This window comes from Poecile atricapillus, chromosome Z (genome assembly GCF_030490865.1).
Source record: "Poecile atricapillus isolate bPoeAtr1 chromosome Z, bPoeAtr1.hap1, whole genome shotgun sequence".
NCBI lineage: Eukaryota > Metazoa > Chordata > Aves > Passeriformes > Paridae > Poecile > Poecile atricapillus.
The window spans coordinates 22,576,899-22,600,694 of NC_081289.1; the positions used below are offsets into that span (position 1 = coordinate 22,576,899).

The 23,796-nt window shown below is 38.3% G+C and overlaps 1 protein-coding gene across 4 annotated transcripts in view; it reads left to right on the top strand.

The window, feature by feature from the left end:
- The first annotated feature begins 4,040 nt into the window (after positions 1-4,040).
- Positions 4,041-23,796, top strand: part of LOC131593110 (WASH complex subunit 4) — a 39,123-nt gene continuing 19,367 nt past the window's right edge. For 3 of the 4 annotated variants that reach the window (XM_058865319.1, XM_058865322.1, XM_058865320.1), the window contains exons 1-15: positions 4,041-4,173; positions 8,073-8,212; positions 9,319-9,372; positions 9,484-9,549; positions 9,719-9,764; positions 11,969-12,036; positions 14,353-14,435; positions 15,454-15,496; positions 15,999-16,102; positions 16,810-16,930; positions 18,387-18,510; positions 18,611-18,738; positions 19,338-19,498; positions 21,665-21,791; positions 23,108-23,233. In XM_058865319.1, coding sequence (XP_058721302.1) covers positions 4,113-4,173; positions 8,073-8,212; positions 9,319-9,372; positions 9,484-9,549; positions 9,719-9,764; positions 11,969-12,036; positions 14,353-14,435; positions 15,454-15,496; positions 15,999-16,102; positions 16,810-16,930; positions 18,387-18,510; positions 18,611-18,738; positions 19,338-19,498; positions 21,665-21,791; positions 23,108-23,233 — 1,452 coding nt within the window. In that variant the 5' untranslated portion in view covers positions 4,041-4,112. The remainder of the gene's footprint in view (positions 4,174-8,072; positions 8,213-9,318; positions 9,373-9,483; positions 9,550-9,718; positions 9,765-11,968; positions 12,037-14,352; positions 14,436-15,453; positions 15,497-15,998; positions 16,103-16,809; positions 16,931-18,386; positions 18,511-18,610; positions 18,739-19,337; positions 19,499-21,664; positions 21,792-23,107; positions 23,234-23,796) is intronic. The other variant, XM_058865323.1, reaches the window with a different exon arrangement.

Here is a 23,796-nt window from a genome sequence, read left to right on the forward strand (position 1 = left end):
TCCAACTAGAACACTACACTTGGCATTTAACCACTGACACACAAGCTTACGGCAAAATGCCTGGTTTTCCTGGGTAAGCAATTTGTAATAACCTGTGGCTCTATTCCCTGTACACATGCAACATAGACAGCACAACAATGCAAGTGGAAAGCACCAAGGTTCACTTAATTGCCACACCTTCATCTCCAAACACAATTCCTAACCTAGTGGGACAATAATAGACCTCCATTTACCTCACAGACCACTAAAATGTTAGATGATAAAAGGGAAGAATCACAAGAGGAGGTGTCTGTTGTCAACATACAAGAAGAGCTATATAAAGAAGAGCTGAGAAGGAAGATGTGGGATTTACTTTAGATTTTATAGCAAAAGAAGGGCAGGGACATAAATGGCCATGAAGGCGTGCTAAAACACAGACAAGGATGGTATCTTCATACCATCAGCTTCACACTTATCATGAGAATGATGAATTAATACAAATGTGTTTTAACAACCATTTAACAAATTGCCTATGTAGAATTTCAAAATAGTTACAACCAACATTTTTGATATCCAAAAAATTATTAGGCTGACATCTTTGAGATAAGTCTTCTATGAATTAGTAAACTCCAACATCAGTGTTAAATATTGTACCAGTTACAGTGCATTCCTCTGGGTTTTACGTTGCTGGAAAAAGTGACACAAAGTATTACCCCAGTCAGAGAAGTACCTTGCAAATTATTAATTCCTTGTTCATCTGAGGAAAAAAATCCTAGCACCAGTGCTTACTTTGTTTGGAGCACATTTTATACATTAAGCTTCTTTTTTTGATTTTTTTTTTTCCTTCCAGTTCTGATCCTTTTTCATGAAGTCAAAGTTTAGCTTTGGGAAAAAAACAGCAAGTACGCATAGTAAGCTTTTCAGCATGGGCTTTTTCCTTTGTGTTACCAAATTTTCAAGAGATGTATATCAGCAAATGACAAAAACTGATAGGGGGATATGTTTACAAAAGCTATTCAGGAGTTAAACGTGCTTGTAGAATAGCAAAATATGCAAAATGTGCTTGCATGTGCAGAAATGCACAGAACAAACATAAGACCTGATGTAGCTGAATATTTTAAATCCTTGTTGATTTCTGTGAAGCAGAAGCTACTCAGTGTCTTTGAAGACATCATCAAGGCTTGGCAAGATCATTAGGAAAGACTGTTCGGCACAGTGTGCACACACTGAAGTGCTTGGGAAACTGCTTGGAATCTTCCAGGATTTGCTTTCTTTTGAAAATCATGCCCTGGGACTCAGTAATCAACTAAATTAGCTCTGCATAGGCTTTTTGTTGCTGGAAATCAGCCTTGATGGGGCTTTTCATGATGATTAAAGATTTGGTCATAGTTCAGACTCAAATTCCTCAGGAGTACTTTAGAGTTCACTCAGTTTTAAAGACTGAGTAATTAAAAAAAATAAAGTAAGGATTTGTATGGTTGTTCACAAAGTATGTTAATTGCATGACAAGTTTCAACTAAAATTTTGTACAATAAAAACATTTCACATTTTTCCACTTGCTGAAGCAAGATTTTGTGGGAAAGTTATCTTGTCTGTTATATCTGCAACATTTATGTTTAAAACTTGTATTTTTTTTTCCCCCAGAGGGTCTTAACTAGACATTAACCATTTAAAACCTTACACTTGACATTTCATTTTTCCAGACTGACCAAAAGGAGGTATATAGTTGATGAGGAAGATTATTTCACCAATTTAACTAGTGGCAAGAACTATCATGTGCATATGCCTTACTCACATGGATAAATCTGGAAGTCTCTCAAATTCCATATGATTGAGTAGAAACTACATCTGCAAAAGTTATTGCTATTTTAGTGGAGTAGAGCTGCAAAGAGCAGATCTCAGGTGGTAAATCCTTTCTGGGAATTCTGCCACAAAAACTTTGAGCAAGATCTTAATTTTATTTAAAATGTTCAGAGCAAAGCATCAAATATTCCACAGACAAGGAACAGAGAGAATAGCTGGGTTTCTGCAGATACAGCAAGTCAAATTCTTTCTCCTGTAAGTAATTACAATTCTAGTAATTACTAACTGTCGATCTTGGTGGAGATTTGCCTGTAAACACAAGAAGCAATATTTGCTCTGGGTGTTTTTCTACCTTTTTTTTTTTTTTAAAAATGGCTTCTATTTGGATGGTTAAAATATCATATGGATGCTTTCAAGTATCAGAAAAATACTGTTTAAAATATCAGGCGACTGTATTGTCCATTGTAGTATGATATTTCCAATTGGGATTATTTCAAAGGGAAAAGAATTTTTAATACCTCATGGAATCAGGCCCCTGTTGATTTATGAATCTAACCCCTTATTAAATAAAACAGTCACAGTTCCATATTAATTCTACTATATTTTTTACTTTATTCTCTCATCTACCCTTTCTAGCACCCAAGTGTAACAAGTCATTTCAGCTGGAACATATTTGTGTTCACATTTTACTCAGTTCCTGGGAAAGTCCATTATGAAATTTCATTTCATGATCATTTTGGCCTGACAAAAAAAAAAAAATTGTTTTATCGATTATGTCTGTATTCAGTAAAGATCAGTTTAGAAACCACTTCCTATTGAATAAAGTCTAAAGACTTTTCTTACTACCCTATTTCCTGAAGATTCTAACAGATACTTGAGCAATATTAGCAATTCCTATGAATTTGTACCATATAAAAGCTTCCTGACACAAATGGAAGCTGTGTCACCCAAATTTCAGAAATTTTGTTCATAAAACGTCAATTAAATTCAAGCCAGTCTCACTGCCAGTGAACTTCAAGATAAAGTCTAAATCAGATTTTCAGAGAAAACAGAAATTCTAGCAGAATCTACAAATGACCTAAATAATTTCAGTATGAGCAACAAAACACTGCCACCTAGGAAGCCAAAAGAAAAGCCAATTATCAGTCACTTAAATAAATGGACCACCCAATGTGAACATCTTCCGTTTGAGTAAGAGCCAATGAGTGGAGGAGATGTATCGACATATTTACATCATGATTATTTGATATGTTCAAAATCAGAGTTCTTTTCAGTGCAGCCTCTTACAATGCACTTTAAATAAGAAAAACTCATCAATAAACATGACCTTTCAACCAACCAAATCTTTCAATCCTAGAAACTTTAAAATCAATAGATTCCAAAGAATGGCTTCCTTTTAATCATAAAGCAACCAGAAAGTGGGTGCTATTTTCAGAATTGTTGCGTTGCCAAGTTAGCTTTTATGGATGGTCCGGCACTTACTGGTACATCTCTCATCCAGGTTGCTATTTTTGTTGCTCTTTCCCCACTGACATTGCTGATGCTCCTGGTGATATTGCTTTTGAAAGCCATTTCTTTTTCTGCTGATGCTACAGATTCTGCTGAGCTAATGAAATTGCTGTGGTGGCTGTTAATGGCCCTGAACGGCTCCTCCTCTCCCTATCCTAAGTACTTCTATTTTTATTCTGATTTGACACCCTCTAGGACCCTGGGAAAAAAGAAAAAACCGGCATGTAGGTAAGTACCTCTTGGCCCTTGTGACCACGAGTGACAGGGGGATGATTAGCGGGCGCTTTGCAGCTGTCCCTGAGCTCCAGTCTGTCCCGGGGCAGGGCCAGTTCCCCCAGCAGCAGAGAGGGGAAGCGCTGGGGCGGCAGAGCTTTCCCTCCTGCCAGCGGCCTGGCAGAGACACGGAGTCGGTGTCACAGGGACCGGGCTGGGACCGAGCCCCGGGGAGAAGCAGGAAAGCTCCTGAAGCCCGGGTGCCTGCGAAGCCGGCCCATCTCACCCACACGACCGGCTCAAGCTGCCGGGGGTCGGAGGAAAAGGGGGAAGGAGCGAACTCCCTGTCCCACCGCGGGCAGCGCCTCCCGCCCCGCGGGGCCTCCCCCGCCCCTCAGCCGCGAGCGCTGCCCGGCGCCGACCCCCGGGCGCGGCGGGCGGAGGGAGGGCGGCAGGGAGGGGCGGCGGAGCGGCGCCAGCGCTGTCCCGCCTCCTCCCGCGGAGCCCAGGCTCCCCCTCCGCCTCCATTTCCCGGCGTGCGGCGCGGGCGCGGGGCAGGAAGTCCCGTGCGCCTGAGTCAGGGGCGGCCGCTGCCGGGGTCGGTGGCGATGGCGCTGGAGACGCTGTCCCCGGACTGGGAGTTCGACCGCCTCGACGACGGCTCTCAGAGTGAGCGCCCGCGGAGGGCGGGCCGGGCGGGGCCGGGCCGGCGGCGTGCGGCGGGAGCCGCCTCGGAGCGGGGGGAGGCGCGGGCTGAGCGGACCCTGCTCCCCCCGGACCGCCCCGCTGCATCCCCGCCGGCGACGGAAGGGAGGGAGGGAGGGAGGAGGAAGCAGTCAGCTCAGCGGGGCTGAGCGCAGTCCCCCTCCCCGGGTACCCCGCGGACCCTGCCCCGCGCCCCAGCCCAGCCTGCTCCCCCTGGAGCCAGGCCTGCGGGGCTGGGCGGCCGTCGTGACCGCCTTTGCTCCCACCACCCTCTTCGTAGTTGTCGGGGTTGTTTTGGGGTGGGGGAGTGGCTTTTCCAGCCCTTTCATCCTTTGCTTCCTCGGGGGAGTCGCCCGCGGTGCCCCCCGTGCGGCGGGGGGGGCCAGGCTGCTTGTGCCACCCTCTCTTCCCTTTCACGAACCGGGCTTGTCGTGGGGACCGTGTTTCTTTCCTTCCCGGACATTCCTCGTGGCTCACAAATTTCTGCAGTGGCTTCCTTGGTTATCCAGAGAAGTCCCATCAAGATAAGCTGTGAGCAGTTAGTTGTGCCCAGCTTTCATTGGTACAGGCTCGCTGTCACGGGAGGCGGGCGGTCACTTGCAGTATCACCTTTAAAATATAATGGAGTAAGATCTTGCGATGCTGAAGTCTCTCACGGTGGGTTCGTGTGTCTGTCAAATTCCACGTTTTACTCAGCCTGTGGAGGTGACCTAGTTTCTAAATAGGGAACTTATATGGTTGTCACACTGTAATACACACTGTAAATTGAACTGTGCCAAATTAATTGTACCAGGTGTTGCTGTGAAAATATGTCACTCACGGACGAACTGTTTCATGTGAAATGTTATCCCAAGGGATGATACTGTTTATGCCATGTTCGTTTAGTCTGGACTTGAGTGGAAGTCCAGAGCAGAGCTTTTTATCAGTTCTCTAGTCATGGAAAGGAAAATGTAGCTTTTACTGAAAATGCTACATCTCCACTAGTTTGACCAGGACATAAAGTGCAAGTCCAAAAAATTTACATGACTTAATATGCCCTGTTATCACCATCTCGAGGGTGAAGAAACAGTCTGATCTTCCATTCAGAACAGCACACAATGTTCTCGAGAAAAGCCAAAGAAAAATCCTGTGACTTGAAAAGCATTTTTTGTTCTTGTTGTCTACTTTCACTTTGTATCACTAATATTTGGCAGTTACAACTTCCTCAATTGAGGGCATAAGACACTAAGCAAGTCTGGTTTGTTATATCTCTGTCCTAGATAGGTACGGCTATGGCACTTGCAAGTCCTGCTGCCAGTGAGTGATATTGCAATTTTATGGAAGAAGTTTAGATTAAGATGAGGGATCTGTGCTACTGAGTTGATCTCTTGCACTGTTCCAACTATAATGCTTTAGTTTTATCACCTGAGAAGAAACTAAATCAAATGTTATTTTAAACATGTTATACCTTATGAAGTAGGCTGCTGCTTTGAAGAAAAGGATGATATCTGCTTCCTATGATTTCATTTTCTTTCTCTGTATTGGTCAGTTTATTTAGGAAAAATGTTCTGTGTCTTAGAAAGCTTCCCTCATCTCCAAGTAATTTTTTATTTGTGCAGCTCTGCCCATCTCTGGCTGGCTAAGAGCTTCCACTCTTGTCTCACTAAGTAAGTGAGAAATTATTCCTGTCTCTTATTTTATAGATTATCAGTACAAGGTGGAAAATCGATGGCTATCAATAATTAAGTATTTGGAAGTATTTAATGAGTTGTAGTGTTACTGAAATCCATAATTTGTGTGCCGGAAAGGTGACAGTCTGTGGATCTCTAGCAGAGTGCTTTTGTGAGGTTTTGTTTGAGAAATGCTCAATGTTCTTGTTTCATAGGGAACTGATTTGAACAGCAGTGCCAATTTCCTACTCTTCTATGACTTTGAAGTTTTTTCTGCTCTTCCTAAAAAGCCCCAGTAACTGACAGCCTTTTTGTGCGTAGTTTGTCTTTTGTGTGAAGGGAGGAGATATTGACTGGGGAAGTACCAGAGCTTTCCTCTATAATGTCTCCCCTACTCCAGATTTTCTAGCAGTAAAGCACTGACGTGGTAGCTGGATAAAATCTGTTCAGCAGGGCTGTGCATCTATCAGTGTTTTACTGGTTTGCTGCAGCAGAGCTTACAGAAGATGCCCTAGGAAGAACCTGAAGGATGAGATGGATTTGATGGAGTAGAATAGTACGATGAGACAACTTCAGGGCTGCACATCAGTGCCTGTAGTGCTGCTGCTGAGGAGTGTTTTGTTCACTTCTTCTCCTATGTGAAATTCAGTCTCCTGATCTTGACAATGCCTGTGCACTGTCTAAGCTTCAGGTACTGCTTGAACTCAATGGCATTAATGCCACTGATGTGGGGAGAGTGTGCTGTGCTCCTTGGGTAGGCTTTGCAGTCGGTGTGCCTTTATGGTTAGCATTGCTTCTGCTTTCAAAGTTCTATCTTCAAATTAATTCAGGTCTTCACTGCAGTAATTTCTTCTTCTCAGTCTCAACCTCCCTGTACATAGTGCTTTTCATCTTTTCCTTATCAATTTGTCTTTATTCATTCCTCCCTTTCTGCTTGGTGCAGTTTCTCAGTCAGGTATTTTCTTTCTGCAAGAAATGTTTCAATGATAATTGATTCAGCAGTGCTCTCCCACTGAAGTAGCCATCAGCTACCATTTGGCTCAGTTGTTTGCAATGAGGAAGAGGTTGAATGTGCAGCATAAAAGAATATATTATTTTTAACTTTCTAGGCCAGTCTACTTGCTGAAATGTGAAAAAGGCACATACAAAGCTATGTGACAGCTGAATTCTTGTGTAAGAAAAGTTCAGTTGTTCAGCTGACCTTCATTCTCTAACTTTTTATAGATAATCCTATTTTCAACAAATAGCAGAAGATCGCAAGCTGTTATATTTGTTATCTAATTATGGGGAAGACACTTTAGTCTGCACATGAAAAAGGATTCTACTTCCTGAGTGTAGAAGCCTTGAACTGTAATAATTTACCCTGTGGTTCAGATTGTGCAGCTAAGTCAGTAATTGTGTATAATTTGGGGGAGGAATAGGGATCATCTTAATATGGAAAATAAAAAAGATCAGGATAGAAAGCGTGAAACTTTTTTTTGCATTGCTTGCCTTTAGATTTACTTTGCTGATTGAAACCACTGTTGCTGGTGTTTAACCAGCTGAATGTTAGCCTTTGAACCTATCTGTCCCTTTAAACCTACTTGTCCCTGACACTAAGAGAGCTGTGCATTTCAATGCCCAGCAGAAGAAAAATTCTGCCTCTCTGAGAGGGGTGAATTTGAAAGTGGGAGGGAATGACTAAAAGCTATAAGCTTTCCATGTAATGCTCAAATAACTCACTGAGAGGTATCAGGGAGAATGGAAAGAGGATTGATGGAAATTCAACTGCTACTCAGGCTGAAGTGATTAGCCATTGCCTCAAAGTTCTTATATAAATGCATATGTACTGTTTCAGCTGATGGGTAGAGTCACCTGCTGTGTTACAATTTCTACAGTAATCTCTTTACTCAGCACTTTATGTGATTGTTAAAGTCTTACTTTAACAATACATGTACCTTTAAAATTTTTTTTTCTGCATACTGCTTAGGTGTTTGATACTTGTCAAGTAGTATTTGAATTTCTTTTAAACCAACATTAAGATATAGGATTGTTATTAAACAAGCAAGAACTTTATCTTATATCTGCATTGTATTAAAGAAAAATGCCACAGCAAAATGAGGAATACAGGACTAAAGCTAAATATCAACAGATTAAATGTTTTTTAATGCAATTTTTTGATGTTGTAATTTATTGAATTTTCCGTAAAACTGTACAAATGTTATCAATTCTCAGAAATTCACGCTGAAGTGCAGTTGAAGAATTATGGAAAATTTCTTGAGGAATATACATCTCAGCTGAAGAGAATTGAAGATGCTTTGGATGACTCTGTTGGAGATGTTTGGGACTTCAATCTTGATCCCATTGCTTTAAAGGTCATCATATATTTAATATACATTGCAGCTGTTGCTTTCCCAGTTTGTCCTTTCCTTCAAAACCTCAGAAGTAAAAGCTTGATGCATTTGTGCTCTTATAATTTTGACTTTTGTGTTTGAGAAACCTATCCAATACTACTTTAATTATCAAGTAATTAATAAATTGGTGCATATCATATGAAAAGAAGTTTCCATATTGTTATTTTCTAGTCCTTTGGATGCTAGCAGAAGTTAAATGAATTTCTAATTCTTTATGTGTTGGGAAGGCTGGTTTCAGCAGACTTCTTCCCTGTTACTGTCGGTGTTTTCATCTGGGGGCTGGGATTCCGGGAGAGCTCACTAATAGTTGTAAAACTGCAGAGTAAACTGTGTGTGTATTTATAGGTTGTATTTTGACCTAATGGCTTTGCTACAGTATTGGCTGTTTTCTTGTCCACAAATTCCCTGTCCTCTGTGGAGCATTAGCTTTTCCTCTTCACTGAATTTGCAGACATAATTTAAAAATGCTTTTGTTGCCATATGAAACTTGTCTGTGCTGAAGATGCACTCTCAAGCAATCATCTGTCTGAATAATTTGAATAAATTATGTGTAGGGCCATCATAGCACTGCGTGTTTATGGACTAGTCAAAATCAGGCTGACTTAAGTACAAATTGTCAGTGCCTGCGTACAGATGTATTTTCTGTTTCCTGTTTCTGGTATTTGGGATTATTAATTCATGTTTTAGTTTTCCTGAGCAGTTTTTCTCCTATATATGCCATAATGACCATACTTTTGCTTTTCAGGTTTTGTAAGTGAACTGTTGTAAATGCTATGCAATATACCTGGTAATTTGCCTGTCTACCTAGAGTGAAAGCAAAGGAATTCCTATGTAAAGGTGAAAAGCAAAGGACTCCAGCAGTGCAGGTTGCCAGTAATGTGCAATTGTGGCTCTCTTATTACTGACCGTATTTGAGATTAAACTGGGGAGGAATGCTTGCCTAGTTGGTGTGCTGGTTTTGCATTTGGTTAAATGTATTTTTGACTAATGTTTTCTGAAGTTGAAATTATTTTTTTTTGTTTGATTGTTTTGTGATTTTTTTGGTTTGCTCTTTATTTTAATTTTAGCTTCTGCCATATGAACAATCTTCCCTACTGGAGCTCATAAAGACAGAAAACAAGGTAAGCACTTTATGCTTAAAGGAAGAAAGAAGTTACTCAACCTCAATCCAAGCCTATTCTAAATGTGACTTGTTTGTAATCTGTGTATTTTTTTCCTTGCTTTGAGTCTAGGTTCTAAACAAAGTTATAACTGTGTATGCTGCTCTTTGCTGTGAAATCAAGAAGTTAAAATATGAGGTAAATTCAGCTGACTTTTATTATTGAATATGAAAGGATTTGCAGTTTGGCAAGCTGATACATAGATTTATTTTTATCAATAAAGAAACAAGATATGTCTATATAATTTTTGTAGCTTGATTACATATATCCTATTTATTAAAAAACAAATTTCTGCTTTTGTTGTTAGGCAGAAACTAAATTTTATAATGGCCTCTTGTTTTATGGAGAAGGAGGTAAGTAGCTCCCTTTACTGTAAAAGTATGTAGTTTTGTGTTATTGCTTCAGGTTATATTAAATGCTACAATAACTGTAATTTTGTTATAGGGGTATATGTTAGTGTCTTGTAGCTGTCCTGAGTTAGCTTAAGATGGTAAGGTTTAGCTGTAAAGCCCTGCAGTAGGTATTCTTAGATTAATAGGAAATTTTGTTGCAGCCTTAATTATGTATGGACTGTGAGCTGCTGATGTTGTATTAAATGTCTTACATATAACTTGTCTACTGTACCAGCTATTTTGCAAGGTATGGAATTTGGAAATGTTTTTCGTATGTAAACACATCCTAAACCAACTTATTTCCTTTTGGGACTAGATTTGACATTGGTTGTAGTAAAACAATAAATCTGTGATTTAATTGTAGTAAAACAATGAAACCATTAATAAATGACCAAAGTCCTGCCCTCTTCACTTACGCAATTGGTATTCCAAGACAAGTTGGAGTGTGTTGATGTCACCTTCCAGTGCAGGTAACTCACACTCCATGCTTAGACTGTGGCATAAGATGGGCACAAGTAATTGTAAGTCAGTTCACAAATCATGAAACACTGCTTTAGGTGAAAGCTGATTTTTGTCTTGGCGTTAAACTGCTAACTCCTGAATGACTGGCCTTAAGCTTCCACCTTAAGGGATGCTAGTGTGGGAATAAGCACAGATCTTGGTCATAAGAGATGTAAGAGTGTGACAGAAGTATCAGGGAATGTGAAATCTTTGAACTTGGGACTGTTTCTCATTCTTTTAAATGCAATATAAGATAACTTTTGTGGTTAAGGAGCATGGAAAAGTGGGGGATTTGTTAACTTGTTATGTGGGATGTTTTTTGGTGTGTGTCTGAGTTTTTTTCTTTTTTTCTTAGCAGACTTGCATGTCTTATCAGATATGGTTTTAAATATTTTAAAGTCATAGGCTGCCAAAATGATACTAGGAGATCCCTCAGAATTTTCCATGTCTCCAGCGTGAAAAAGAGTATAGCAGATTATTATAATAGTTACAGCAGCACTTTGTTCCTGATGGGTGTTGTGCAAGGAATGATTGGAAATGGCAGGACCTGAGAGGTCAGCTTTCTGAGGGTTAGATAGGAATGCAGAAATTATGTTCTCTATTTCCATATCCCTACTTGTAGCCTTTTCTTTGATAACAGCAGGCTTGCTTACTTTAAACAACTGGCAAAGTTACTGCCTCAAGGATGGTTGAAATTTGTTTTAAACAAATACTATGCTGGCTTTTTCCATTTTTGTAAAGAAATTTTTTTTCCCCATCTTGTCTTTGCAGTGGCTAGGACTAGTCTGGGAACTTCAGCTAGTTGAATAGGGTTTTTTTGGGGCATAAATTAAGGAGATTAAAGGTCACATAGAATGTGTGAAGGTGAACCAATGCAATGTTCAGTATCCTGTCCCAGAGCTCTGTGTTAGAGAAGTATGGAGACTCCTTTAATCTCTGAAAGCTGTAAAAGAATGTATTTTTTGTAGCAAGAAGACTTGCATTTCTAAGGCAGGTAAACTTACAATTTTAAGTGAGCTTTTCTAGCTCAGAGTGACCCAGAAGAAAAATCTCAAGTCCATAGAGTCTACCTGTTGTGACATTGAAAAGACAGTATTTTGTCAAGTGATGTTCAAGCTGCTCCAGATGACTGAAACAGTTTGGCATGGCTGATGTAAATATTATATTTCTGTGTCATACAGATAATGCTGTGAAGCTATGGTGGTAAACCTGATCTTTTGTGCAGAAGGATATGTAGGAAAAAGAAAATTAATTATTTCTGGTTAATCATGTAGTATATTCTTTCAGTAAAAAACATCTGGATATTTCTTGCAATATAAATACCTAGTATTTTCATGCAAATTTCTTTAAAATGGAAGCATATGAAGTTACATAATACATATGCCTTTAAAGAATTATGGGGTTTATTCTTTTTTTTCAGATGAAGGAGACTTTTCCCAGCTTTGTATCTAATTTATAAACCATGTAATTTTTAATGAAAAAGAAACTCCAAAAATAAGTTCACCTTAGGAAAGCAAAATTAGGTTTTGAGACTCTATCAATACACTTGTAACAGTGCACTGTAGTAGTATGACAGATAAATGGCTTGGAGGGCAAGCTTCAATGTTAGCTTAACAATTACAGCACAGGCTTTAGAAAGCGTTGACAAATATTTCTCTTTCAAGCCACAGATTCCAGCATGGTGGAGGGAGATTGCCAAATACAGATGGGAAGATTTGTTTCTTTCTTGCAGGTAGAGTATGTTTTGATTGTTTGACGGCAATTAAAATCTTAATTTTACTTGCAAAATGGATTTAACAGCCTGCCATATCCTGTTTTCATTTTGCTGAAAGACATAGCAGTCATTTGATATGTTACTATGTTTTGCCTGCAGACCTGTCACAACCAGCTGACGTATCACACATTGTCTGGGGATTCTTTTATGCTTCTCTCTGGAAGTCTAGTGAGAGAAGGAATTAGAATTTACTATGAAAGATTTCAGTAGGAGAAGATAAATTGAGCTTGCTTTCATCTGATGTAAAGATAGTTGTTTTTATGAGTTTGGTTAGCAAGTTTTAGTGTTCATTGAACATTGGAAATGGGTTAGCTGTTTTATATGCTGGGTTTTTTTTAGCTGGTAGAAGAAAGCAAAATCAAAGTATGTACCTGAAAAAAATTGCTCATGTCTCCTTCAAACATTTTTGGAAGAACACTTTTTTTTATACACTTTGGTTGTTCAAGATCCTTTGCATGAAAACAGGATCTGTTTTTATTTTGAGGATTTCCTGTGCTCTTGGGTTTCAGGCTATTGTGCAGTTTTTTTGCCCTTCATATAACTTAAGTGACTGTCCCATTCCCAAAAATGTTTCTATTTTTATGCAATATTGCTTGTAATGAAGTAGCTGTGGTGAAATAGAGAATGTAGAGGAAGCTTCCAGAATGTTTAAACAGATTCTGGTTTAACAAGACATAAAATTCCCGTTCTGATTCTGCAGCATGGCACTAATCATTTACTGTGTCATGACAAGACAAATGCTGTAGGAAGTAATTTCTCAACTTCCTTTACCATGCTGCAGTGCAGTGAATTGTTAGGATCTCTCAGGTTTTCTTTCCCATTTTCCAAGCTCTCTGTTTTATCAACTTTGTAGGTTTCATCCTTCATTCTCTGTTTTGCTTATGAAGTTTGTTCTTTATCAGCAGTTGGATTCGCCTAAATCCATTCAGTGTTCTAGATCCCTAGATTAGGAAATTCTGTTCTGGTCAGTGTTATAAGCATAATCCCAGGGGTGTCGTGAAAATACGAAGTTGACATGACAAAAAAAATATGACAGGTGAAAAGTTGCTTTCATAGAGCTCATGGTTTATTGGCTGTTCTGGGCTTTCTGGATTAGCTAGATGCAGTAGCCTCAAATTTGCTAGGTCAAAAAGATTTTAAAAACATCTAAATAGCACTCTGAAATATTAGTTTAAAATTACAGTCTTGTCTGTGTTATGTAGCTGCTAATATTCGTGTGCTGTTGAATTGGACTACTTGCCAGAAATTTTAAAATGGCAGCTGGTGCTACCCCCCCATGAAACATGATCTCAGCTGTCTATTAATCCATTCCTCTAGAATCTGTTGGCTTATTTCAGCTGCATTTGTTAGAGCAGTACAAGTATAAGAAGTAATGTTTGTGAAACATTACTTTAAACATTACAGTGAAAACTGGTGACTAATAGAAGGCAGAAGCCCAAATAAGATCTATTTTTGATGGAGAGGAAGACAGAATTCATCTATTAGCCAGTCTCCTGGCAAGCTGACTGTTCAGCCAGTGTGGGCTGTCTGTTATAAAGCCATCTGTGTGCAGACTGGCTAGACTCATCACACCCTTCCCTGATGGGATTTGTAAAGTAAATTAATGAGCAGATATTACTGCGGTTATGGGAAACTCAAATTAATTTGTCCTGTTGTTCAAGGAATACTGTGTTACAATACATTATAGAAATTAAGATACTACTTTACATGGTCAGAGTTGACATGTTCATACTCATTTTGTGTTACATAACCAAGCCTAAGTTCTGCCTTCATCAGGCAAACCTTTCAAGGACATTGTCTTCGTTTGTTTTAAAGCAGTGTTCTGTGGCTTAAAACTCTTACTGTAGGTACAGGCTTCTGTGGTAATTTCTAATTTGAATTTGGCTATTACCAGCATCCAGAGAGACTCTTAAATCCAGTGGGGAAGAAGCACAGCCTCTGCTACCAGGGATATTATCCTTGAAAATACTTGGGCTCTGTTGTCAAGTCACTTCTTGCTGTCTTTGATAAATTGAACCAATAGTATACATTGTCAGAGTTGTACTGGAGGCTTGTGTTTGGCAGTTTCTTAGCTTAGTCCTAGATGCTGTCTCAGAGCTGTTAGTAGGATGTTTTCCATCCTTCTCTAGATCTGTCCACTGACTTGGGTTAGGGATGTAGCTGGAGCTTTGGCTGCATATTCTGTAGTTTATGTTCAGTGTTTTTGGTGTAATGGCAACTTGAGTATGAGGAGGATCTATACCTTTATATGCATTATATTTTCTTGTATTTCAGGAGCTGTCTTGCTTTGTTACCCGATGTTATGAAGTGGTGGTGAATGTAGTGCATCAGCTGGCTGTTCTGTATACCAGCAACAAGTAAATATTCCCTAAAATGTTGTATTGTTATTATGTAGAGTTATATGTATTTATTCTATTCTGTCTATTCTGTTTTTCTATTTAAGGCATGGTCATTTTTTGAATATTGTTGTCTAGAGATAGAATGCTTTGCCATGCAAATTTGGGCTTCATAAATGGTTATGGAAATGGTTTTGTTTTATTTTCAGAAAAAATAGTGCTTGTATGTAATGAGATGCAAGGATGTTATCATCATTTTTAGTCTTTATGTTTGAGAAATATTGCTGATTCTTCATCCTTGCCCTGTTCGAGAGGCTCTCCCTGTTGGTTGATATCTAGCTTAAAAACCAGATAATTTCTACAGTCTATTTCTACAGTCTATTTTGAAAATGTAAATCTTACATTATTCTTCATGGCATATATTCTTCATGGAACAGCCATGTTTTTAACACCTGAAGTTTATCTTAGTAAGGGCTGTTTGGTTTAGCTCCTTTGAAAACTGTGAGGAAGCTTTAGTTCTGAATTGGATTGTTGAAGTTAGGTTTGAATACCTCTGCAGGACTCTTGATTGCTTCCTCTTCCCCCAATAAGATAGCATCATTCTTCTCAGTTCTATTTGTTGCTTTTATTTTTGGCTTATACCACAGCACACAGCAGACTTCCTTGTGTGGTGCTGGATGTGTAGCTTGGACATGGCTTGATTAAATACAAAGTGATTTTATCCTCTGTGTGTGTTAAGTCTATTTGCATAACTGAATTGTGAGTTGCTGACACACATGTGCATTGATTACACTTGGTGCTTTCAACTAGTCATGTGCTGTATCTTCAAAAATATAGTATTAAATTTGATCAGAGCATTCAGGTTTCACATAGCCTATACTTTTAATCAGGTATTAAGGTTCTTTTGTTTCCTGAAGTTACTATGTTAATGAAGAAAAATGTACCCCAGGAAACAGAGAACGTACCGTGAATACAGAACTGACAAGTATGATCTGTTCTAAGGATTAAAAAGACATTAAAATATTGATTTTATTTACAGGAATGCACCTAAAATTATAGAGACATCTGGAGTTCATTTTCAGGTGGGAATGATTTGGAACTCTTTTGCTTATGTTAATATATATAGGTCTTCATGATTAATCCTGAGAAAAGCACCTTGAAAGTGTCTTTTGAGTACAGCTTTAAATTTAAATGTTTTATTTTATTAATCAGCTTTTTCTGGCCTTTATATGGGAAGGCCTGGTGTCTCCATGTCTGTCATAGTCTAAATTTCTTAGCAACAAAGTGTTTGCATGCTCCCTTATTGCAATGTGTGCCTCTGCATACAGACAAGTTTTAAAATTGTGTCTTCAGTGTCAAGATGGATCAAAGAATTTAGCTTGTGTGCAGACACCCCTTTAATGTGCCTTGTGTCTTGCGTCTTTAAGCTGCCAAACCACAAATTCTCCTGTTTAACTCTCTAGCTGATATCTTGTGGGTTGAAAATATATTGAATGGAACTGATATTTTATGTGCCACTTAGGACTGCAGTAAACTTTCTAGTAACTACAGTCTTTTATTTTTTTTTTTTTTCTTCACAAACAGGCAATGTATGAGCACCTAGGAGAGTTGCTCACTATCTTGATCACTCTGGATGAAATAATTGACAATCATGCCACACTGAAAGATCACTGGACCATGTACAAGAGGTGTGTCTCTGATGTGAAAAGTACTCCCACAGTCTAAAAGATAAAAGTATATGCATCTATGTTCCAAGAAAGTCAGTGTAGGAACATGGATTTTGGTAATCTCTCCAGAAATTTCAGTGAAAAACAGGGCTAAGCTCCCACAATGTCCTTCTAAGGGCACCAATAAATATTTTGTGTATTTGAGTATGAATGTTGCATTTGCAGTGCAGGATAGGCATCTTGGCAAACAGTGTAATAGTTGGTGGGGTTTAAAGAATATTCAGTAAAAAATTTAGCTGTGTGAAGAACTGAGCTAAGACTATCCTTGTCTATATTGATCATGAGAATGGGTGTACAGCCTTAAGAAGGGATGGTATCTTAAATAAAAACTGAAGAGTCAACAATTAGAAAGGTAGCTGAATTAGTGGAATATTAACTCTATCCTTGAAAACCCAAATAAATGGAAGTTACTCAAATGCAAATTATTTATACAGACCCAGTGTATTTTTTCATGTGAGTTTTTTTTTTGGTGTTTTTTCTTTGGTGTTTTTTTGTGGGTTTTTTCGTTTGGGTTTTTTTTTTCTGTTTTTTTTTTCTAATTATGGAATTGCTGTTAAGGGCATGAGGAGGGAATAAAAATCTCTTATCAAAATAGTGCAGGATATGATAAAACTGTAACTATATTTTAAGAGTGATGTATGTGTGTGTTCCACACCTACCCCTTACAGGCTGCTAAAATCTGTCCATCACAACCCTTCTAAGTTTGGGATTCAAGAAGATAAACTAAAGCCTTTTGAAAAACTGCTGTTAAAACTGGAATGCCAGTTACTTGATGGAATGATATTTCAGGTAATGAACTTAATATTCCCCAGTATGATGGAGGAAGCTCACATGAAAGCAGCCCTCTTTGCAGAATGATTGGTTTGTTTGTTTGTATTTTGTTTTTGTTCCGGTTACAGTGATGTGTGAATTTGGCTCTTGCATCTGTGCCTGGGAGAAAAAAGGCTCTGTTGTAAGATCCTCTCTTGGTCTTCTCATCTGCTTGAACTGTGCCAAGCTTTGAATGGTAGCAGTAAATGCTGACTGTTGTGCTGAACTAGAGAAACACAGACAGCTTGGCATTAGGACTGTGTATTATCAGAAATCTGCTTTTGTCCAGATAATAGTGAGTAGCTTTACATAGCACAGGTCTTTTCTTTAGCTGAAAATTAATTAGCTTCCTCAGTGTTCTTTAAAATATGCTGAGTGTGACCTGTTGTTCCTTGTATACGAGACAGGTTGCTGCCATTAGAGCCCACTGTGGTGGGACATACCTCTGAAACATGCAGGGGCACAGATGGATGAGAAGGATTTTATTATATTTTCAATACAGTAAAATTAAATGTGTTCATACAAGAAGCCATCTCTTCAGAAAAGTGTGTACTACAGACATTGGAGTGGGATGTTGTGGCATGGTGGGCAGAGGATAATGTTGTTGAACCTGTTTAAATCTGAGGCAGTTGCTCAGGTTGTGCCATTACATCTTAAATGGCATAAGGGTAAAAGGGCTTGTTCTATAAAAGCCTTCAAAAGGGGAACAATAGGTAAATAATTAATCACAGTTTGGCTTATTCTTTCAAAGGACATTGCTACCAGCTATCCATTTTTCATGTTATATTTCCCTAATACTGTATAAGTGCAAAGATTTCATTGTGGGTTTGAGACATCAATAGGATTTGGGTGGAATTTTCTCCTCCTGTCCTGGAAATGCCTCTTCCTAACAAAAAATCATTAAAAATATTAGCTGCAGTTCCAATAAAGACTTTTCTAATATCTTTGGAAAGTATGAAATGTCTTTCTATTTTCAGACTGTCGTGGGGTTTTGGGAGCTTTATTAAACTGCCAGCAGTAGTGTGTGATTTTATGCTGCAAGGTCATGAGCCACATTCTACAAGCAACTTGTGTGATAGTCTTGCTTAAAAGATAGTAACATACTATATAATGTGATAATAAAAATACGCATCTAGTTTCTTAGCACTAGCTCATGAAATGGTTTCTTTAACAATACTCCTTAGAGGAAATGGGAAAATAAATAAAATGGGGGTTTGAATGTCAAGTGTAAGACAGTTTTAATATTTTCTGGTTTTATACTTAAAAATGTAAGTATAGTCAAGAATTTGTATGTCATAGAAGGTTAAGGCTTACTTTAGGTTAGTCTTAAATCAGTGTGCTCTTCCAGTATTCTCTTGAAAACCAGTACTCTTTTGATGTCCAAAACTCATGGCATTATCTTGATATATTGATATTTTCCCCCCTTTTTACTCAGGCCTGTATAGAGCAACAATTTGATTCTTTAAATGGTGGAGTGTCAGTGTCAAAGAACAGCACATTTGCTGAAGAATTTGCTCATACTCTTCGTACAGCTTTTGCAAACGTCGAAGCCAAACTTGGTAATACAAGCTCATGTTTTCCTGCCAGCTTCACTGTTTCTAAAATTGTTTATATTGTTTGTGTAGGAGTAAAATTTGCAGAGATGTATTTTTTTTTCAGGTGAACCTTCAGAAATTGACCAGAGAGATAAATATGTGGGCATCTGCGGCCTCTTTGTACTGCATTTTCAGATTTTTCGGACTGTAGACAAGAAATTTTATAAGTCATTGTTGGATGTCTGTAAAAAGGTGAATACTTCATTCTTCTCTCTTTCAGTAATGAAGTAGATAATTTCCTGAATTGCATACTGCAGCACAGACTTGGGGGAAAAAAAAAGAGTCTGAAAACAGAGTTAAGAATTTTCTACTTTTTATAACTCCCCCTTGCCATTTTCTTTTAAAGATGGTCTAAAATATGTGCACTCAATAGCAGCAAGGTAAAATAAACTTGCCATTTTTATTAAAGTCTTCTCAAGATTAATAGGGCACTGAAGACAAAAACTGTTTGAGTTATAAATACTCTGGTGCTGAATAAATGCTGTGGGTTTTGACCGTGGCTATAAACATTTGTTTTGGAAGTCCTCTAAGTTCAAAGTTGACTGGGATGTTTTCATATTGGATGGCATGAAGAAATTGTTAAATTCTCTAATATTGTTTAGAATCACTGAGAGTGGTTATAACTTTTCCCATGGTGTCCTTAGTGAACATCTAGGAAAACTTTTTTAACATCAATGTAATACTCTATGGAAAACAATTGCACAGAAATAAACTGAACTGTATAAACACTTAATTGTATTTATTGCTACTTGGTACTATTTTCCCCTCCTTTTTTTTTTTTTTCTTCCCAGGTACCAGCCATTACATTAACAGCTAACATTATCTGGTTTGCTGACAACTTTCTGATTCAAAAGATTCCAGCTGCTGCCAAACTACTGGACAAGAAAAGTATTCATACAGTTAAAACACAAAGGGAGAACTTTCTACAGCAGAGGGCACAGTCACTTACCAAGTATGCTTCCTAAATACTGCCTCATGATGCTATTTGTCAAACAGTTTCTAAGCATGCAGGCTTTTTCATTCCATGTGTAGCATGTTGTGTGGTGTCTCTCAGTGCTGTTAGTCACTTGTTCACTGTGGCCGTGTTTGTGTTAGTGTTGCTGCAAAAATTTTGGTCAAAACTAAAGCTGCTTTTCATGTCATGCTTTCAGCAAAATATATATTATTACACCAAAATAACAATGTTCCTGGCAGTTCTAAATATTTGTTTCAGTTACATCTGTTTCCATATTTTCAAATTCCCTTTTGTTTTTTAAACTAGTGTCTAGTAACCTTGGGCTGCTTTGTTTTCTATTAGGGCTCTCTGCTTTCTATGTGTTTATGGAGGTAAGTTGCTAGTAGGCTTATAGTGGAGATTTCCTCTGCTTGGTGATGATACTTTCTTTGCAAGCATTTCTTTATTTGTGACTGTTTTTATTGCTTGTTTAATGGTCTTTGAAATTATCTGTATTTGAAAAAAGCCTCTCTTGTTTTGTGTTTTGCATGTAGTGCACATCTCACTTCTTTCTCTTCTAAAATTCTTAAAGATGAGATGGAATATTTGTAGCTGTTAGTCTTAAGAACAAGTGACCTGCATAGGAAGATAACAGGGCAAAGGTTTTTATGTTTCAGAACAAAACATGAAAGCACAAACTGAGGTCTGTGGAGTGGCAGTAAAAGCTTAAATTTTTCACGTTATCTTCCAACCCCATAAACAAACTGGCACAACTGAATTGGAGGGGAGGAGGGAAGGAGAAAAAGCAGCTCTGTGCCTGATTATCTGACAGATTATTTTCACTTCTGCCCTGTTTCTTTTTTAATCCACTTTTTCCTGGCCCTGATTCTTTCCTGGGCTTTAATTCCTAGGTAGAGCATAATTGCACTGCTTCTTTGCTTCTGGTCTTGGTAGTAAGAAAAAGGTCAGAAAAACATCTTGGTATTCACATTAATTTCATAGAAACATAGACTCATTTAAGTTGGAGAAGTCCTGAGAGATCACCAATTGTAACTCAGCAGTGCCAAGTTGACCACTAAACCATGTCCCCAAGGCCCACATCCACATGTCTTTTAAATACCTCCAGCAATGGTGACCCAACCCCTTCCCTGGACAGCCTGTTCCAGTGCTTGACAGCCTGTTTGGTGAAGAAATTTTCCTAATATTCAATCTAAACCTCCACTTGTACAACTTGAGGCTGTTTTCTCTTGGCCTGTCACTTGTTATTTGGGAGAAGAGACCAGACCCCACCTTACTAAAATCTCTTTTCAGGGAGTTGTAGAGAGCAGTGAAGTGTGGGCCTCCTTTTCTGCAGGCTGAACATCCTCAGCTCCCTTGCAGGCCTTATATTCCTTCCCCAGTATTGTTGCCCTACTTTGTACACACAATTTTGAGGATGTTGTAGTAGAATCCGGGTTTTGCATCTGCTGATTTGAATTGTGCAAATAACTTCTTTTTTGCTTGTTTACAAATCTTAGCACTGCCTTTAATAATTGGACTGTTCCCTAAATATGAGGACTCTTTTTAAAAGTGTGATTTTTGGTAACAGGATCAATGACCTAAATACTTTCCTGCTAAAACTGCTGGAAGTTGTATTACAGTGTCACAATTCTCTATTTAACTCTACTTAACCATTTAATTACAGCTAGTGTAATTCAAGCAGATAAACTTTGGTAGAATTATGTTATTTAAGAGCAGTCCAGTCTGGCATTGATGTAATGACAAGTTATATTTGTTTTTGTGTGTGTAAGCAACAGAAGTTCAAACGGGGATAAAAAAAAGTAGCACCAGTGTTGGACTTTTCTGTCTAGTGTTTAAAAGCATTTTCTAACCATTTTATCTAGCCTTTTAATTTAAAGAAGTGTAGTATATGCACTGCTAAGAGAGCAGTGTGTTCTCCTGAAAAGGAGATAATTTTTGACTCATTATACAGATATAATTGGCAGACTAACTAATCCTTACCTATAGAGAATTAAAATGTAAATGAGTATAGGGCTTTGATACTTCTGGGGAGGTGAATTATTATTTTGGGGACTGAAGGTTTAAAATATTTCCCTTGCAAGATTCAAAGTTTTGGAAAGAAATAAGAAAATCTTCACAATATTCTTATTTGAAGTGAGCAACATTCTCTCTTTCCTTCCCCAGAGATATGCAGTCATATTATGTTTTTGTGAGCTCGTGGATGACAAAAATGGAATCTATCTTGTCCAAGGAGCAACGCACAACGAAGTTTTCTGAAGATCTTTCTAACCGCTGCAACGTCTTCATCCAGGTGTGCAATCTTTTAATGTGGTGATGCAGCAAACTGATGTTTTGGTGCAAGTTGTTGAACATAAAAAGAAATCACAGGAGTTCTGTGATTATTGGTGTGTTATTTCACAGTTTCGGAGTTCTTATAAAGCTTTTAATGCCCAGTACACTTCCAAGAAATTCTGTAAAAGGTGTTTTGGTAAAGGATGTGGGGAAAGGGAATCTGACTAAATATTCAGTGGCTAGAATTTTGGATTCTTTTCTTGACAGAGGAAATCAAGAAAGCTTCGTCTTCTCTGTAGTAAAGGTTTGGGGTTTCTTTCCTTTTGAGTCATGAGGTATTTAGAGTGGACTGAACCAGTGTCTATTTAGTTTTATTTAGGACAGTACATACTCCCAGTAAAGGTTTTGTGTTGTTTATTGTGCTTTGCCTAGTGATGGTACTTTGCAAGAATCTTACTACGTTCCAAGACAGCTGGTTTTCTTTTGACCTACTAACAGCATGTAGTCTTAATGTAAGATGCATCTTATTTCTGAATTTATTTTTTTGTTAGTTTTTTTGAGTATCTACCTGACAGAAATTTGATGAGAATAGGTGTGTGAAAGAATCATGATCATGAATCTTCTTTAGCTAAAGATAGGCATGTACTAGGATCTGTGGTTTTTACATTTGAATTAGTTGTAGTGGTCTTAAAAATTTGCTTCATACTGAATTGAGTTTCCTACACCACTTGCTGTCTTTTCCTAGTCTCTTTTTCTCTTTTTTTATTGTTACCACTTTTTCTTTGAAGTAAGTTTAATAATTTTTTGTCATCTTGTATATAATTAACATTGTATTTAAAAGCTTAGCATATATTGATGTAGAAATGATTGGTATCTTTATTGTGGGATGGACATCTCTATTTAGAAAGTGTAAAACTGTAAATACTGTCAGTGTATTTGTTCCACAGAATCTGGAAGGTTAAGATGTTTTTGTGATGGGATGTTTCTTGGCGAGATGGGAATTGTTTGATGGGTTGGTTTACATTAGATTGGAATCATTAGGCACTGTGGTTATTTAACTCACTAACCTGTGTTTAATTGGAATGACTTTAGAAGAGGTTAATCAGATGGTCTAATGAATCATAGGCAATTTCATAGTGTCTGCTAATAAAAGAGTCTCATTCAGCTTTGGGATCCCAGGCTTACTTAGTGTAGTGAAGTGGTGGGCTCTCTGTTTTGAAGGGGCAAAGGTTAGCTGTCTGTCATGTATGGAACAAAACAGAGAGCACTTATTTTATTGACACGTGGAAATATTGATTATTCATTTTTCTTCCCCTTGGATTCATTCTATTGTAGGGTTTTCTTTACGCATACAGTCTTAGCACCATCATTAAAACTACAATGAATCTTTACATGTCAATGCAAAAACCTATGACCAAAACCTCAGTAAAAGCCTTGTGCAGACTTGTGGAACTTCTGAAGGTAGGTCACTGGATGAAAATCATTTATTTCATGTAGGAATTACAGAGAACATTGACCAAACATCCCATATTTTAAAAAACCAAAACTGTGATGAGAAGTGTTATTGCATGTGTGGCTTCTGGTGTGAGAGCAGTTTGGTTAGAGAGTAGATTTGGAAGGCTAGGACTGGGTTGGTGTGTGTGTTTGTTTTGGGGTTGTTTTTCATAGCTTCTAACTGGCTTCCTTAGTTGATGTCACAGAATGGTTGAGGTTGGAAGGGATCTCTGGAGATCATTGGTCCAGCCTGTGCCTGCTGAATCAGACACCTGGAGCCAGTTGTCCAGAACTGTGTCAAGATGACTTTTGAGATCTCTGTGGGTAGAGGCTCCACAACCTTTCTAGGCAACCAGGCTGTGACAGTGCTTGGTTACCCTCATAGTAAGAAAGTGTTTCCTGATGTTCAGAGGGAAACCCCTGTGTTTCATTTTGTTCTCATTGCCCCTTGTTCTGTTACTGGGCACCTCTGACAAGAGCCTGGCTCCATCTTCTTTGCACTGTCCCTCCAAGTATTTATATACAATGAT